At 43.0% G+C, this 17,169-nt stretch overlaps 1 protein-coding gene across 40 annotated transcripts in view; it reads right to left on the bottom strand.

Moving 5' to 3' along the window:
* LOC119973340 (mucin-2-like) overlaps nt 1-17,169 on the bottom strand; it is a 136,164-nt gene that overhangs the window by 63,932 nt on the left and 55,063 nt on the right. For 20 of the 40 annotated variants that reach the window (XR_005462290.1, XM_038811225.1, XM_038811230.1 and 17 more), the window contains 14 exons: nt 16,829-16,888; nt 16,602-16,661; nt 15,880-15,936; nt 14,064-14,405; nt 13,782-13,838; nt 11,864-11,923; nt 11,269-11,328; nt 9,117-9,176; nt 6,944-6,988; nt 6,119-6,178; nt 4,870-4,920; nt 4,053-4,112; nt 1,958-2,017; nt 319-369 (listed from right to left, as the gene is read on the bottom strand). Coding sequence is in view for 39 of the 40 variants with exons in the window: in XM_038811225.1 (XP_038667153.1) it covers nt 319-369; nt 1,958-2,017; nt 4,053-4,112; nt 4,870-4,920; nt 6,119-6,178; nt 6,944-6,988; nt 9,117-9,176; nt 11,269-11,328; nt 11,864-11,923; nt 13,782-13,838; nt 14,064-14,405; nt 15,880-15,936; nt 16,602-16,661; nt 16,829-16,888 (1,083 nt within the window). In the remaining variant the exon portion in view is untranslated. Of the gene's footprint in view, nt 1-318; nt 370-1,957; nt 2,018-4,052; nt 4,113-4,869; nt 4,921-6,118; nt 6,179-6,943; nt 6,989-9,116; nt 9,177-11,268; nt 11,329-11,863; nt 11,924-12,485; nt 12,543-13,211; nt 13,272-13,438; nt 13,499-13,781; nt 13,839-14,063; nt 14,406-15,879; nt 15,937-16,601; nt 16,662-16,828; nt 16,889-17,169 lie in introns of all 40 variants that reach the window. The other 20 variants (XM_038811227.1, XM_038811233.1, XM_038811236.1 and 17 more) reach the window with 20 other exon arrangements.

The raw sequence follows: 17,169 nt of genomic DNA, 5'->3' as shown, positions 1-17,169 counted from the left end.
AAAGAAGGTTGAGAACAATGGGTTTAAAGATGCCTTGCAGTAATATTACTGCAGATTTTGTAGATTGAGGAACTATGGAGACTGTTGCCTGGAAAGTTGTTATTATTCGTGAGTGGAGGGACCGTTGCCTGGAAAGCTGTGCTTATTCGTGAGTCTGGTTATGTAGAAATCTTTTTACAAATGTTGCCAGACTAAATTTATCTCTGTAACTGTAAGTTTGCCTGTTAATTTTTTATTTGCACGCTCCAGCACAACCAGTGAACATGAGAAAAGTGTGATCAGGCTTGCTGGTGAATATTGAAAGAAAATAACACTTACCTGTTGTAGTCGTTTCAGATGTGGCAGTTGTTTTTGGTGTAGTTATCACTTCTGAATAAAAAGGAATACATTGATCACCATTACAGAAAACTCCTAATTATGCAGAATTAGGAGAGCTTTCCCAGCAGGTTACAACATTACTCTTAAATAACAATGAAAAAGGAAAATTATTTTTTAATGACGATAATAACGAATACCATTTACTTCACAATTGCCTCGTAAAATGTACCAACAAAACCAGGCTATCAATCTTAAGCATTTCAACCATTTTCCTTTGAAAGGAAAGGACTGATTATCTCTAAGGGGTGAGGGAAAGGACCTATTAATGGGCGGAGGTTTTCATCCCTGTCTCCACCAGAGATAGCCAGTCAGCCAATTTGAGAAACTTGCTGCTGTCAGATTTTGCACGTTTGGGTCGGTACGGTGGCACAGTGGTTAGCACTAGTGCTTCACAGCTCCAGGAACCTCAATTCCGGTCTCGGGTGAGTGTGTGGAGTTTGCATTTTCTCCCCATGTCTGTGTGGGTTTCCTGCAGGTGCTCCGGTTTCCTCCCACAGTCCAAAGATGTGTAGGTTCGGTGGATTGGACATGCCACATTGCCCCTTAGTGTTGCAAAGGTTAGGTGGGGTTAGTGTGCTTCTGGAATACATTGGTGGCATGGGTTTAGTAGGGTGCATGTTCCAAGGGCATTTCATACCCGCTGGGCTGAATAGACTCCTTCTGCACTGTAATTCCTAAGATTCTATGATACTTCTCAACAGGCACTGACAGCAAATAGCACTCATTGAGCCTGGAAAAAATTAGGAAGGCAGGGAGATTGGGAGGGTTATGTTGTGTGGAGGGGGAGGGAGGGGAGATCGCAACAGGATGAAAATCAAATGCGGAGCCAGAGAAATTGGGGGAGGCCAGTAAGAGTGAGATGGAGAGGAAGGTCAGTCCAGCATTGGTGAAGATTGGTGTGTAGAGGAGGGGGTGAGGGGAAGATCATTCTGGAGCCAGGAAATATTCGGAAGATGAAACTGAAGGTAAATGGAGTGTGGAGGCAGCCAACCTTGAGTAAGCCGGGGTGATGGGAGGTCAGAAGTAAATCAGAGGCAGGATCTGGAAATATATGAATGGTAAAGATGGGGGAATTGGAGATGGAGATGGCATAATTGAAGAGATCAGACGTGTTTGGGTTTCCAATCGTGGGAGGGGGGGTTGGTGAAACAGATAAACTGTATCCAACAGGTTCATGAAAATATAAATGGAATACAAGTAAATGCAAAATAAATCAGAGTTTTCATTAAGTGATAAGTGAGGAGTTGAATATTTAGCTGTTAAATTTCAAAAACAAATGAAAGGAAGATTTAAAACTGGTAAAGTTCATAAATTTATAAATAACGTTATGAACTTTAATTTGCTGCATGTACTGCCCATCAAGACAACAAGAAAGAATTTGTAAATGCTGGGGAACATACTTTTCAAAGAAGGTTGATTTGGTCAGCCCAGCAATTACTACCTACCATACCATAACACATGCAAATGTTTGTTTTCAACCTGATCACTCTGGAAGAAATGGTCTAAATATCCAAAACCGTGAAGGAATGGATTAGCTTGTCTGGGAACGCAATGCTCATCGAAAGACGCCATCACTCACCTGGTGTGGAGATAGTAGTGGACTGAGTTGTAATTGGTTTCACTGTTGTCGTGATCCCCGCTGAAAAACAAGTAAATCAGTCAAAACCATTGAACTTTAATTTCAAATCCCACTGGAATGCGAATTCCACGAGGCTCTTATTTTATTAATGCTGAGTACGAAGAACAAGAAAAATGTTTGTTTTAATTACAGCAGTATTAATGATGTACTAGCTTTCTTCCATCAAACAGGACATGAGAAAGAGCAAGGCAAAATAAATATTTGCGATGTCTGTTGCAATTAAAAATAACTATTGCAAGCTACTGGAACGAAGAAGATAGGAAATAATATTATTAATACAACATCATGAGGTTCATCCTTTGTCAAGCCAAGATAATAATTCTGAGGGAATTCAAACCTCTGCAGTGTATCACCACCAGCCTAAAAGTCATATTTTGTATTTCATTTAAATGTCAGGACATTTTCAAAAACGTTCAGTACATTTTGCGACACAAATAAAGCCGAAGAGGGACAGAGGTGTACAGGAACACGGACTCAATGGGTGGGATCTCCAGTGGCTGACGCCAAAATCGTGAAACGTGATTGTGCGGAGAATAGGTTCCGATGCCAAAATTGCAGCTGGAGCCAATTTCACGCTAAATCGCAATTCTCCGTCACGTCGGCAGCGGTGTCAATGCGGTCTGGAAGACACGTATAGTAAACACCGTTTGCATGTGATCAGCGGGGTCGGCGCAGTATTCTCCATGGCCTCCGCGATGCTCCATCTTCGATGGGCAGAGTAGTTCACATGCGCTTTTAAAAGTTGCTATACCGGCGTCGTGGCTGCTGAGGGAGAGAGAGGGGATACAGATGTATCCAACATTGGGATAGTTTGCTGACAGTTGTGCTTCGGGCTGATGGGGGTTTCTGCCAGGGCCAGGGGATTACTGGGGGGTGGCAAGGAGAAGGGCTGTGGCATCAGGGTTGAGGGGCACAGAGCAACATTGCCGCAGCGCACAACGCAACCTGCAGCTGCGCATGCCGCTGACTGCCCACTGTGAGGTTTGGGGTGCAGGCCATATGGGTGTCCCGCTAGACTACCGGCCTCGGTGCCCTCTGGCCACAGCCAATCCATCATCTGTAATGGCGCGCTCCACCACAACCAATGCCATCTTGTGGGCTGTGATGGTGTGCATGGGCAGTGAAGTGTACATATACGGCTGCAGCTTGTCAGCCTCCTGAGTTTCATCACAGATACGAGGAATCCCACAGTGTTTTTCATTGGAATCGGTTGTGTTCCACATGGTACCAGTCCTAGCCTCTCCACAGTTGCTGATTCAATCCAGGTTCGGTGGCACTGTTGTTGTGAAAGTCCACAGATTCTGCACCGGCATCAACAGCAGATTCGGAGATAGCCCACCAACGACCCCGAAATGGAGGTTCTGGCCCAATATTTCTCGTCATGCTCACACTCTGATCGAGCTTCAATTAGGCAGTTAATTTTTGACCAGTTTAGTCTTGAATGAATGGGTTAAATATCTACAGGGAGTGGAATAATGTCCTTCTACTGTCTGGGAGTTGTTGAATCAAGATGGCTTTGGACATTGGTCCTTGCTACTGCTTATCAAAACAAGCCATCACTTATCTGATGTGAAACCAGTGGTGGACCTGATTGGAGTTGCTTTCAGTTTAGTAGTGACCCCTCCCGAAGAACAATAACATGAACTAGAACCTGAATATGGAACTATACCTGTAGAGTTTCACCATAAGACCAATTCATTAGTTTTACTTCAAAGGTAACATTCACAAAACTATCTGCAGGTTTGGATATCTTTATATTTTCAACCATTGCTGCTTAAGAGGAAGTGTCTACATGACTAGACTGGACTGACGTTGCCCGAAAAGTGAACATGAGGAAATTGTGAAGAGACTTGCTGGTGAATATTGACAGAAAATAAACTTATTTTCTGCAGGTTTGGATATCTTTATATTTTCAACCATTGCTGCTTAAGAGGAAGTGTCTACATGACTGGACTGGATTAACGTTGCCCGAAAAGTGAACGTAGGGGAATTGCGAACAGTCTTGCTGGTGACTATTGACAGAAAATAAACTTACCTGTTGTAGTCTTTTCAGATATAACAGCTGTGGTTGTAGCTTTTGGTGTAGTTATCACTTCTGAACAAAAAGGAAGACATTGATCATCATTACCAAAAACTCCTGATTATGAGATAGAGGTGTACACAAACACGGACTATATGGGTGGGATCTAAGCTGGCTGACGGCGAAATCGTGATTTGCGATTGGGCGGGAAAAGGTTCCAACGCCAAAATCCAGGGGGGTGCTGATTTCACGCAGAGTAACAAATCTCCGAAACCTCGATAGCGGTGTCAATGCGGCCCGGAACGCAGGTACAGTGAAGACCGTTTGGCTGTCATTAGTGGGGCTGACCCGGTATTCTTCGGGGTCGCCAAATGCTCCGCCTCCGATGTGCCGGGTTATCGATGGCGCGGTTCACTTGTGCTTTAAAAATCGTGAAACCGGTGTCATAGCTGCTGAGGGAGAAAGAAGGGGTGCAGAAAGTGTCCATCATCGCCACAGTTTGCTGTCAGTTGTGCTGCTGGCTGGGGGTGTTCTGCCAGGGCATGGGAGAAGAGCGGGAGGTGGCCAGGAGATGGGCTGTGGGGTCGTGGTTGACGGGCACCGAGCACCATTGCCGCAGCGAAAAAGGCAGCCATGCTGCTGCACACAAAGCTGACTGACCATTCTGAAATTAGGGCGACAAGTCACATGGGTCCATCCCAGACCACTCCCCTCGGTGTCCACTGGCCACTGCCAACCCATCAGCTGTATGGGCACGCTCCAGCACAACCAGTAAACATGAGGAAGGTGTGAACTGACTTGCTGGTGAATGTTGAAAGAAAATCTCACTTACCTGTGGTAGTTGTTCCAGATGTGGCAGTTGTTTTTGGTGTAGTTATCACTTCTGAATAAAAAGGAATACATTGATCACCATTACAGAAAACTCCTAATTATGCAGAATTAGGAGAGCTTCCCCAGCAGGTTACAACATTACTCTTAAATAACAATGAAAAAGGAAAATTATTTTTTAATGACGATAATAACGAGTTCCATTTACTTCACAATTGCCACGTAAAATGTTCCAACAATACCAGGCTATCAATCTTAAGCATTTCAACCATTTTCCTTTGAAAGGAAAGGACTGATTATCTCTAAGGGGTGAGGGAAAGGACTTATTAATGGTCGGAGGTTTTCATCCCTGTCTCCACCAGAGATAGCCAGTCAGCCAATTTGAGAAACTTGCTGCTGTCAGATTTTGCACGTTTGGGTCGGTACGATGGCACAGTGGTTAGCACTGGTGCTTCACAGCTCCAGGAACCTCAATTCCGGTCTCGGGTGAGTGTGTGGAGTTTGCATTTTCTCCCCATGTCTGTGTGGGTTTCCTGCAGGTGCTCCGGTTTCCTCCCACAGTCCAAAGATGTGTAGGTTCGGTGGATTGGACATGCCACATTGCCCCTTAGTGTTGCAAAGGTTAGGTGGGGTTAGTGTGCTTCTGGAATACATTGGTGGCATAGGTTTAGTAGGGTGCATGTTCCAAGGGCATTTCATACCCGCTGGGCTGAATGGACTCCTTCTGCACTGTAATTCCTAAGATTCTATTCTTCTCAACAAGCACTGACAGCAAATAGCACTCATTGAGCCTGGAAAAAATTAGGAAGGCAGGGAGATTGGGAGGGTTATGTTGTGTGGAGGGGGAGGGAGGGGAGATCGCAACAGGATGAAAATCAAATGCTGAGCCAGAGAAATTGGGGGAGGCCAGCAAGAGTGAGATGGAGAGGAAGGTCAGTCCAGCATTGGTGAAGATTGGTGTGTAGAGGAGGGGGTGAGGGGAAGATCATTCTGGAGCCAGGAAATATTAGGAAGATGAAACTGAAGGTAAATGGAGTGTGGAGCCAGCCAACCATAAGACCAATTCATTAGTTTTACTTCAAAGGTAACATTCACAAAACTATCTGCAGGTTTGGATATCTTTATATTTTCAACCATTTCTGCTTAAGAGGAAGTGTCTGCAAGACTGGACTGGATTGACGTTGCCTGTAAAGTGAACATGAGGAAATTCTGAACAGACTTGCTGGTGAAAATTGACAGAAAATATCACTAACCTGTTGTAGTCTTTTCAGATGTAACAGTTGTGGTTGTAGCTTTTGGTGTAGTTATCACTTCTGAACAAAAAGGAAGACATTGGTCATCATTACAGAGCACTCCTAATTATGAGATAGGGGTGTACACAAACACAGACTCAATGGGCGGGATCTCCATTGGCTGACGCCAAAATCGTGATATGCGATTGGGCGGAGATTAGGTCTCAACGCCAAAATCCCGTCGGGCACCGTTTTCATGCAAAATCACATATCTCAGTCAGCTCGACAGCGGTGTCAATGCGGTCCGGAACGCAGGTCCAGTCAACACCATTTGCGTGTCATTTGCGAGGCCGACCCGTTATTTTCCAGGGCCTCTGCGGTGCTCCGCGTCCGAAGGGCCGAGTTTTCGACAGAGCAGTTCACTTGAGCTTTTAAATATCGTGAAATCAGCGTCACGGCTGCTAAGTGAGAGAAAGGGTGTACAGAAAGTGTCTGAACATCGCATAGTTTGCTGTCAGTTGTGCTGCTTGCAGGGGGGGGGCTTCTGCCAGGGCCCAGGAGAGGAGCGGGGGGGTGGCCAGGAGATGGGCTGTGGGGTCGTGGTTGATGCGCACAAAGCACAAGTGCCGCTGCGAACAAAGCAGCCATGCTGCCGTGCACAACGCTGACTGCCAACTGAGAAATCAGGGCCACAGGCCATATGGGTCTCCTCACAGACCACTCCCATCGGTGTCCAGTGGCTGCTCCCAACCCATCAGCTGTATGGGCATGCTTCAACACAACCAGTGAACATGGGGAAAGTGCGAACAGGCTTGCTGGTGAATATTGAAAGAAAATATCACTTACCTGTTGTCGTTTCAGATGTGGCAGTAGTTTTTGGTGTAGTTACCACTTCAAAACAAAAAGGAAGACATTGATCATTATTACAGAAAACTCCTAATTATGCAGAACTAAGGAGCTTCCCCAGCGGGTTAGGATATTACTCTTAAATAACAATGAAAAAGGAAAATTACTTTAAATGACGATAATAACGAGTTCCATTTTCTTCACAATTGCTACGTAAAAAGTACAAACAGGACCACGCTATCAATCTTAAGCATTTCAACCATTTTCCTTTGAAAAGAAAGGACTGATTAACTGTAAGAGGTGAGGGAATGGATATTAATGGGAGGAAGTTTTCTTCTCCGTCTCCACCAGAGATAGCCAATCAGCCAGTTTGAGAACTTGCTGCTGTCGGGTTTTGCACCTTTGGGTCGGTATGGTGGCACAGTGGTTAGCACTGGTGCCTCACAGCTCCAGGGGCCAGGGTTTAATTCCGGCCTCGGGTGGCTGTGTGGTGTTTGCACTTTCTCCCCATGTATGTGTGGGTTTCCTGCCGGTGCTCCGGTTTCCTCCCACAGTCCAAAGATGTGCAGGTTAGGTGGACTGGCCATGCAAAATTGCCCCTTAGTGTCGCAAAGATTAGGTGGGGTTAGTGTGTTTCTGGAATGCGGTGGATGCATGGGTTTAGCAGGGTGCACTTTCCAAGACCAGTTCGGACCCGATGGGCCGAATGACCTCCTTCTGCACTTTAATTCCTAAGGTTCTATAATAGTTCTCACCAGGCACTGGCAGGAAATAGCACATGGTGAGCTTGTTGAAAATTAGGAAGTCAGGGTGATTGAGAAGGTTATAGTGTGTGGAGGGGGAGGCCGGGGAGATTGCGGCAGGACGAAGATCAAAGTCCGGAGCCAGGGAAATTGGAGCAGGCCAGTAAGAGTGAGATGCAGAGGAGGTTCAGAGTCTAGCATAGGGGAAGATTGGTGTGTTCAGGAGAGGGTGAGGAAAAAACTGCTCTGGAGCCAGGAAAGATTGGGGTGATCAAACAGAACGTAACTGCAGTATGGAGCCAGCCAACCTCGCTTAATCCGGGGTCATGGGATGTCAGAAGTGAATCAGTGGTATGATCTGGAGAGATTAGAAGGGTCATGATGGGAGGATTGGAGGTGGAGATGGCATTATTGAGAAGATCAGAAGTGTCGGGGTTTCCAATCATGATAGGGTAGGTGAAATAGTTAAACTGCATCCAACAGGTTATTGAAAATGTAGGTGGAATCCAGGTAAATGCAAAATTAATCAGTATTAGCATTAAGTGATAAGTGAGGGGTTGAATATTTAGCTGTTGAATTTCAATGAGAAGTGAAAGTAAGATTTAAACTGGTAAAGTTCATACATTTATAAAGTAACGTTATGAACTTTAGTGGCCATCAAGGCAACAAGAAAGACTTTTATATACCGAGGAACAAACCTTTTAAAGAAGATTGAGAACAATGGGTTTTAATATGAGCGTGTGGTAATATTGCTGCACCTTTTACAGATTAAGAAGCTCTATCAGAAACTAGGGGCTGGTTGAGCACACGGCTAAATAGCTGACTTTTAAAGCAGACCAAGGAAGGCCAGCTGCGCGGGTTCAATTCCCGTACCAACCTCCCCAAACTGGCGCCGGAATATGGTGCCTAGGGGCCTTTCACAGTAGCTTCATTTGACAATAAGCGATTTTCTATTCATTTCATTTCATATATGGACTGTTGCCTGGAGAAGGGTGTTTATTTGTCAATCTAGCTATGTAGAAATCTTTCGGTCAATGTTGCCTTACTCAGTTTATCTCTGTAACTGTAAGTTGTGCATGTTAATTTATTTTGTTAATAAATGTGTAAATTTAATGTTTTAATATATTAAAAATCACCAAAATGGTATTGGAATCTTTACTTCTAACATTAGTACACATATTTTCTATCAATAAAATACAAACAGCACATTGTTGTGATAACTTGACCAGGTATCTCTTTGGGATTTGGTCAGCCCAGTAATTACTACCTGCCGTACCGTAACACATGCAAATGTTTGTTTTCAACCTGATCACTCTGGAAGAAATGGTCTAAATATCCAAAACTGTGAAGGAATGGATTCACTTGTCTGGGAACACAATGTCGTTTGTCATTGGTCTTGCTACTGTATATCGAAAGGCACCATCACTCACCTGGTGTGGAGCCAGTAGTGGACTGGATTGTAGGTGGTTTCACTGTTGTAGTGATTCCTGCTTAAAAACAAGAAAATAATTCGAAACCATTGAACTCCAATTTCAAATCCCACAAAATTGAGAATTCCACAGTGCGGTTATTTTATTACAGCAAGAGTAAAAAGCGCGAGAAAAATGTTTGCTTTAATTGCAGCAGTAATAATGATGTACCAGCTTTCCTTCCATCAAACAGAACATGATAAAAAGCAATCAAAAGCATTGTCAGTTGCATTTAAAAATAAGTATTGCAAGCTACTGGAACTAAGGAAGTAATATAATCAATACAACATCATGAGGATTGTCCTCTGTCAAACCACGATAATAATTGTTTGCGAATTTAAAACTATGATGTGGAGATGCCAGCGTTGGACTGGGGTGAGCACAGTAAGAAGTCTTACAACACCAGGTTAAAGTCCAACAGGTTTGTTTCAAACACTAGCTTTCGGAGCACTGCTCCTTCCTCAGGTGAATGGAGAGGTCACCTGAGGAAGGAGCAATGCTCCGAAAGCTTGTGTTTGAAACAAACCTGTTGGACTTTAACCTGGTGTTGTAAGACTTCTTACTGAATTTAAAACTATGCAGCACATCACCATCAACCTAAAATTCATACTTTATACTTCATTTAAACGTCAGGACATTTTCAAAAACGTTCAGTACATTTTGCGACACAAGTAAATTCTAAGCGGCACAGAGGTGTACTGAAACACGGACTCAATGGGTGGGCGCTCCGTTGGCTTACGCTAAAATCGCGAAACGCGATTGGGCAGAGAATACGTTCCGATGCCAATATTGCGGCTGGAGCCGATTTCACGCCAGAGCGCAATTCCCCGTGACCTCAACAGTGGTGTCAATGCGGTCTTGAACACACTTATAGTAAACACCGTTTGCATGTCATCAGCAGGGTCGACCCAGTATTCTCCGGGGCATCCATGGTCCTCCGCCTTTGATGGGCAGAGTTCCTGATGACACGGTTCACATGTGCTTTTAAAAGTTGCCATACCGGCCTCATTGCTGCTGAGGGAGAGAGAGGGGATACAGAAGTATCCAACATCACCATAGTTTGCTGACAGTTGTGTCTCGGGCTGGGGGCGTTTCTGCCAGGGCCAGGGGGAGTAGTGGGGGTGGCAAGGAGATGGGCTGCGTCGTCAGGATTCAGTTGAACAGACCACCATTGCCGCAGCACACAACACAGCCATGCAGCTGCGCATGCCGCTGACTGCCCACTGCGAGATTAGCAACGCACGCCATATGGGTGTCTCGCCAGACCTCCCCCCTATGGTGCCCTCTGGCCAGAGCCAACCCATTAGCTGTATGGGCGCACTCCGGCACAATCAGTGCCACCTTTGAGGCTGGGATAGTGTGTGGGCAGCGAAGTATGATTATGCGGCTGCAGCTTGTCAGCCTCCTACATGTCAATCACAGACACGAGGAATCCCACAGCGTTTTTCATTGGAATCGGTTGTGTTCCACATGGTACCAGTCCTAGATTCTCCACAATTGCTGATTCAATTCAGGTTTGGCGCCAATTTTGCTGTTGTGAAAGTCCAAGGATTCTGCACCAGAAGCAACACTTAGTCTCGGAAGCGGAGAGTCCCGCCCAATATTTCTCGTCATGCTCACACACTGATCAAATTTCAATCAGGTAGTTAATTTTTGACCCGTTTACTCTTGAATGAATGGGTTAACTATCTACAGGGAGTGGAATAATGTCCTTCCACTGTCTGGGAGTTGTTGAATCAAGATGGCTTTGGACATTGGTCTTGCTATTGCATATCAAAAGAAGCCATTACTCATCTGATGTGGAACCAGTGGTGGAGCTGATTAGAGTTGGTTGCACTTTAGTAGTGACCCCTCCTAAGGAAGAATATGATGAACTAAAACCGGAATATGGAACTATACCTGTAGCGTTTCTCCATAAGACCAATTCATTGGTTTTACTTCAAAGGTAACATTCACTAAACTATCTGTAGGTTTGGATATCTTTATATTTTCAATCATTTCTGCTTAAGAGGAAGTGTCCACATGACTGGACTGGATTAACATTGCCCGAAAAGTGAACATAGGGGAATTGCGAACAGTCTTGCTGGTGAATATTGACAGAAAATAAACTTACCTGTTGTAGTCTTTTCAGATATAACAGCTGTGGTTGTAACTTTTGGTGTAGTTATCACTTCTGAACAAAAAGGAAGACATTGATCATCATTACAGAAAACTCCTGATTACGAGATAAGGGTGTAAACAAACACGGACTCTATGGGCGGAGACGGGCTGTGGGGTCTGTCATAATATACACACAAGAATATGATGGTGAACAGACAGACATTGATTGACACAAAGGATGACCAATGAACACAGCAGCCAATCACCAGTCAGGACACGGGCACTACAAAGCCAGAGGGCACTAGGTTTCCCGCTCTCTTGGGTTGCAGTCTCTGAGACAGTCAGAGCCTGTGAGCAACAACTAGAACACACCATGTGGTAGTAAGATAGTCTGGTCAGGTTAGCCTCAGGTCTCCAGTCAACTCAGCATCGTGTCAACCCACAGTTAAAGTATGTATGATAGTTAATAGTTCAATAAAATAGAGTTGCATTTCTTCAAGTGTTGGAAGCCTGTCTCTCTCGCTGCTGCAGTAAATGCAGTCCTTGCAAACCCAGCTTACCCAACAGATCAACTTTGTTGCTATGTATCAAAAGAAACTGTTACTCACCTGGTGTGGTGCCAGGACTGGTCCCAGTTGTAGATGGTTTTACAGATGTGGTGACACCTTCTGAAGAAGAAGAACAATAATGAAAATCACCACCAAAATCTCGGTACTATTATATTGTGATAGAGTTTGACCATAAAACAATCGCATTGATCTTGGGGGAAAAGAGATGTTCACAAAACTAATTTATGATTCAGATTTTGGTAAATTTTCACCATTTCCATTGAAAAGTAAATGTACCCTTCACAGAACTTGGTTGTAGCAGGAAACCCCCAGGAAGACAGCTGAAACATTTCAGGGGTTTCCTCAGACTATTCCATGTGACTTTAAATATTCCTGTCGATTTACCTCTTGGCCTCTGATTGACTAAAATGAGTAACATATCCAGTACATTTAGCACAGAGACAGATTCGAGTTATCAGAAGCAGCTCACAAACCTCCAAATAGGTAATCTATGTGTCTCTCGAAGCAATATCTAACCTCATGTCACAGAATGTTCAGATCTTGCAGTGCACTTTTCTGCCATTCCAGAATTCCTCAAACTGGAATGGAAGCAAGTCATCCTTGAACGTGAGGGACTGTTTAAAAGGTGAGAGGAATGATACTGAAAAAGATCCTCACTCACCAGATGTAGAACTGGCCGTGGACACAGTTGTTGTTTTTTGTGTTACAGTTGTTGTTTCTAAAGGAGAAGAAAAATATGAAAAATCATTGCACTCTGACTGGAAATCCAGCTCTTAAACAGAATTCCAGCTTTGGGTTATTTAGTTGACAAAAAGACAACAAGCCGAAGGAAAGTATTGACTAGATCTACTGATTAGCTTAAATGTATTGGAGTGCAATGGAGCAAATTTAATCAGGAGAAAGACAAATCAACTTTTGCATATTTTTCTCGGGTCCGAAAGACAATTTTAAGTAACTGGGTGAAAGAGAATAGTGCAAGAATATTGACAATCACACTATGGTCAGAGGAACTTCTTTTGCGAAGGTATGTGTTGGAAACTACTGAATTAGAAAAAGATGCTGGAGATCATCATCAAAAGACAATGAACAATTCCTAATTTATTCAAATGCCATGCCACAGTTTTGGAAAAGTTTCAGAAAACAAAGCAAGTAAATTCTAGGAGAGAAGTGCATACTGAAATATGGAGAGTAATATTTTCCCTCATGTGCTGTGTCTGACTGAGCTTGATTTGATTACGTCCGTTAAACAACCAATTCACTTATGAGTGTTATGTACTGAATATCAAGAAGTATGAGTTAGTGTCCTTCCACTGTCTGAAAGTTGTTGAAACAAAACAGGTTGTGCCACTGGTCCGGTTACTGTATATTAAAAGAAGCCATCACTCACCCGGTATGGAGATGGTAGTGGATCTGGTTGTTGTTGGTGTCACTGTTGTAGTGGTCACTTCTGAAGAATAAGAAACACACTAAAATCCAATGCAGCACAACATAAAAGCAAATAGTGTTCCACTGCACCATTTATTTTATTGGGTTCACTAACAAAAGTATGCTAAGATAGAATATCCACTTGTTTCCTGACTTTGTTGCTATTTATCAAAAGAAGCTGTTACTCACCCGGTGTGATGCCAGGAGTGGTCCCAGTTGTAGATGGTTTCACAGATGTGGTGACTCCTTCTGAAGAAGCAGAACAATAATGAAAATCACCCTCACAATGTAGGCACCATTATACTGTGATAGAGTTTGATCCTAAAACAATCGCAATGATCTTGGTGCAAAAGTGATGTGCACAAAACTAATTTATGATTCAAATTTTGGTAAATTGTCACCCATTTCCATTGAAAAGTAAGTGTGGACAAGACTGAACGAATGGACCAACATTTCTTGAAAGCAGCAAATGAGAGAAGCTCGCCGATGTGAACAGACTTGTTGGAGAATATTGAAAGGAGGCATCACTTACCTGTTGTAGTAGTTTTACCAGGTGTAGTACGTGTTTCCTGTGTTGTTGATGGCACTGCTGACAAAGAAAGAACATTCAAAACCAACAAACTCCAATTCCAAATCCTACAGTATTGAGAAATTTACAACTGGGTTACATTATTGACATGAAGGCACCATTTCGAGGAAATAGGTGACTACAGCTGCACTGTAGCAATTATGATTTCTTCATTTGCTTTATTTTGTTCATCGGTGTGATTTAAGCAGAAGATATATTTGCCTCGTTGATACATTTCTCACTTACCAGACGTCGATGTTGTTCTGCTGGATGTTGTGGTCACTGGTGTTACTGGCTCACAGCAAACGCGAACTTGGTAATCATAACAAATCCTTTTCTGCTCCAATGCAGTTCCGGAGACGACACAGGTGAGCCCTTTGTCTTTGTCGCAAGTCACATTGTCCTGTGAATCACTAAAGGGTCTCTCAGGTTGATCAACAAATTGACACTGAATGTTGGTGATTACTTCAGAAGTATAGTTACAGTATTTAGTATCTTTGGGATCCAACAATTCCGAATCACCGGGGCTGTCCACAGAAGGTGTGTTTTCATTGAACCAGGGTGACCAGTAGCCAAGGCATACAACCTCTGTCAGGGAAAAGGAGAAATGTAGGAGAACATATCAGACACTCATGAACAAGCCACAAATGGGAACTTAAAATGTGAGATCAACAAGACAAAAATTGAAAAGCAACAATTATAATTTTCATGATAACAAACTAATTTTAATGACATCAGCACCATATCAAGGGAAAAACTTTGACAATATTTGGAAATCATTTTAATGGCATTGAAATGTCTGCTGCCTGTGACATCAGCATGAAGAACATGTGTTTTTAACACGGTGGTAAATTGTAATACAAAATGTGTGTGAGAATAAATAGCAACAAAGAAGACTGAAGTGGGAAGAAGGGACCAGATTTACAATTAAAGTTGTTGAAACATTAACAATTTAATTCTTCCAATTAGGAAAACCGCTGAGGAGATTATTTTTCCCAACAACGTTTTTGAGATTGTGCAAGTGCCATTAGTTGCAGATTGAGAATGCTGAATTTTTCAACAATCCCAGCCCAAAGGAATAGCCTGTTGGCAACAGGACACAACGAGCATTGTCTGTACCTATTTAGATCAAATTTGCTGTTTGAAAAGAATATATCTTTTTATAAATGTGGAGCACCCAATTTGGCGCAATTTAGCATGGCCAATTCACCTATCCTTCACATCTTTTGGGTTGTGGGGGCGAAACCCACACAAACACAGGGAGAATGTGCAAACTCCACATGGAGACATCCAGGATCGAACTTGGGACCTTGCAGCCGTGAGGCAGCAGCACTAACCACTGCGCTACCGTGCTGCCTTTGCAAAGATTATTGAACGCCCAGTATGTGAAATGTGACGATAAAGGCAAGGTTTACCAGGCAGCAGTGTCTGACTGTCATATGATTCGTCAATTTGGATCATTTACAGCAGCTACCTCAAAGCACTGACGAATTACTACAAGGGTTGTGTTTGCAAAGCCCTTCCAATGTGGCGGCAAGAAAGGTGCTCACACAGCAGAATCCTCTCCCAAGCCAACATGTTCAGCTCTGAGGCAACAATTACACGTAACGAGCACCTACTGGGTCAGTAATATATTTCTTGACCTGACACGTGGCTCGAAAAGCAACTGCCCGACCCAGAACTCGGTTGTAGCAGGAAACCCCCAGGAGGACAGCTGAAACATTTCAGGGATTTCCTCAGACTATTCCAAATGACCTTAAATATCCCTGTCGATTCATGAGACGTCTTGGCCTCAGATTTACCAAAATGGATAACATATGGACTATCTTTATCGCAGAGACAGATTTGAGTTATCAGAAGCAGCGCACAAACTTCCAAACAAGTAATCTGCGTGTTTCTCGAAGCAACATCTGACCTGTATGTCACAAAATGTGCAGATGGTGCATTGGACTTTTCTGCCATTCCAGAATTCCTCAAACTGGAAGAGAAGCAAGTCATCTTTGAACACGAGGGAACGTCTAAAATGTGACAGGAAGATACTGAAAAACAAATCCTCACTCACCAGTTGTAGAACCGGCCGTGGGCCCAGTTGTTGTTACTTTTGTTACAGATGTCCGTTCTAAAGGAAAAGAAAAATATTCAAAACCATTGCACTTTGACTTAAAATTGATCACTATTAACAGAATTACAGCTTTAGGTTATTGAACTGACAATAAGACAACAAGACTAAAGAAAGTATTGACCAGATCTACTGACAAGCTTATAATTATATTGGAGTACAATGGAGAAAAGTTAGCAGTAGAAATGCAAATCAAATTTGCACATTTGGTCTCGGTTCCAAAAGACAATTTTAAGTTATTGGGTGAAAGAAGATAATGCAAGAATATAAAAAATCAAACTATGCTCAGAGGGAACATGTTTCGCAAAGGTATCTCTCGGAAACTACTGAATTTGAAAAATATCGTGCAGATCAGCATCAAACGACAATGAACAATTCCCAATTTATTCAAATGCCAAGCTTCGGTTTTGGAAAAGGTTCAGAAAACAATGGTAAGAAAGTAAAGACAGTGCATACAGAAATATGGAGAGGAATAATTTTACTCATGTGCAGTGTCTGATTGAGCTTCATTTGTAAATCCATTTATCAACCAGTTCACTCTGATTGCTATTGACTAAATATCAATAAGTATGAGTTAGTTTCCTCCCACTGTCTGAAATTTGTTGAAATAAAACAGTTTGTGTCACTGGTTTGGTTACTGTAAATTGAAAGAAGTAATCATTTACCCGGAGTGGAGATGGTAGTAGAGCTGGTTGTTGTTGGTGTCACTGTTGTAGTGATCACTTCTGAAGAATAAGAAACACAATCAAATCTGATGCAGTACAACACAAAAGCAAATAGTGTTCCACTGCACAATTGATTTCATTGGACGTTGCTGCAAAATGATGTCAAAATAGAACATCCACTTGTTTCCTGACTTTGTTGCTATTTATCAAAAGAAGCTGTTACTCACCCGGTGTGATGCCAGGAGTGGTCCCAGTTGTAGATGGTTTCACAGATGTGGTGACTCCTTCTGAAGAAGCAGAACAATAATGAAAATCACCCTCACAATGTAGTACGTGTTTCCTGTGTTGTTGATGGCACTGCTGACAAAGAAAGAATAGAAAAACCTCCGAGGAGATTATTTTTCCCAACAACGTTTTTGAGATTGTGCAAGTGCCATTAGTTGCAGATTGAGAATGCTGAATTTTTCAACAATCCCAGCCCAAAGGAATGGCCTGTTGGCAACAGGACACGACGAGCCTTGTCTGTACCTATTTAGATCAAATTTGCTGTTTGAAAAGAATATAATTT

The sequence above is a fragment of the Scyliorhinus canicula genome, chromosome 11 (assembly GCF_902713615.1).
Source record: "Scyliorhinus canicula chromosome 11, sScyCan1.1, whole genome shotgun sequence".
NCBI lineage: Eukaryota > Metazoa > Chordata > Chondrichthyes > Carcharhiniformes > Scyliorhinidae > Scyliorhinus > Scyliorhinus canicula.
This window is presented reverse-complemented; position numbering and strand designations above follow the sequence as displayed.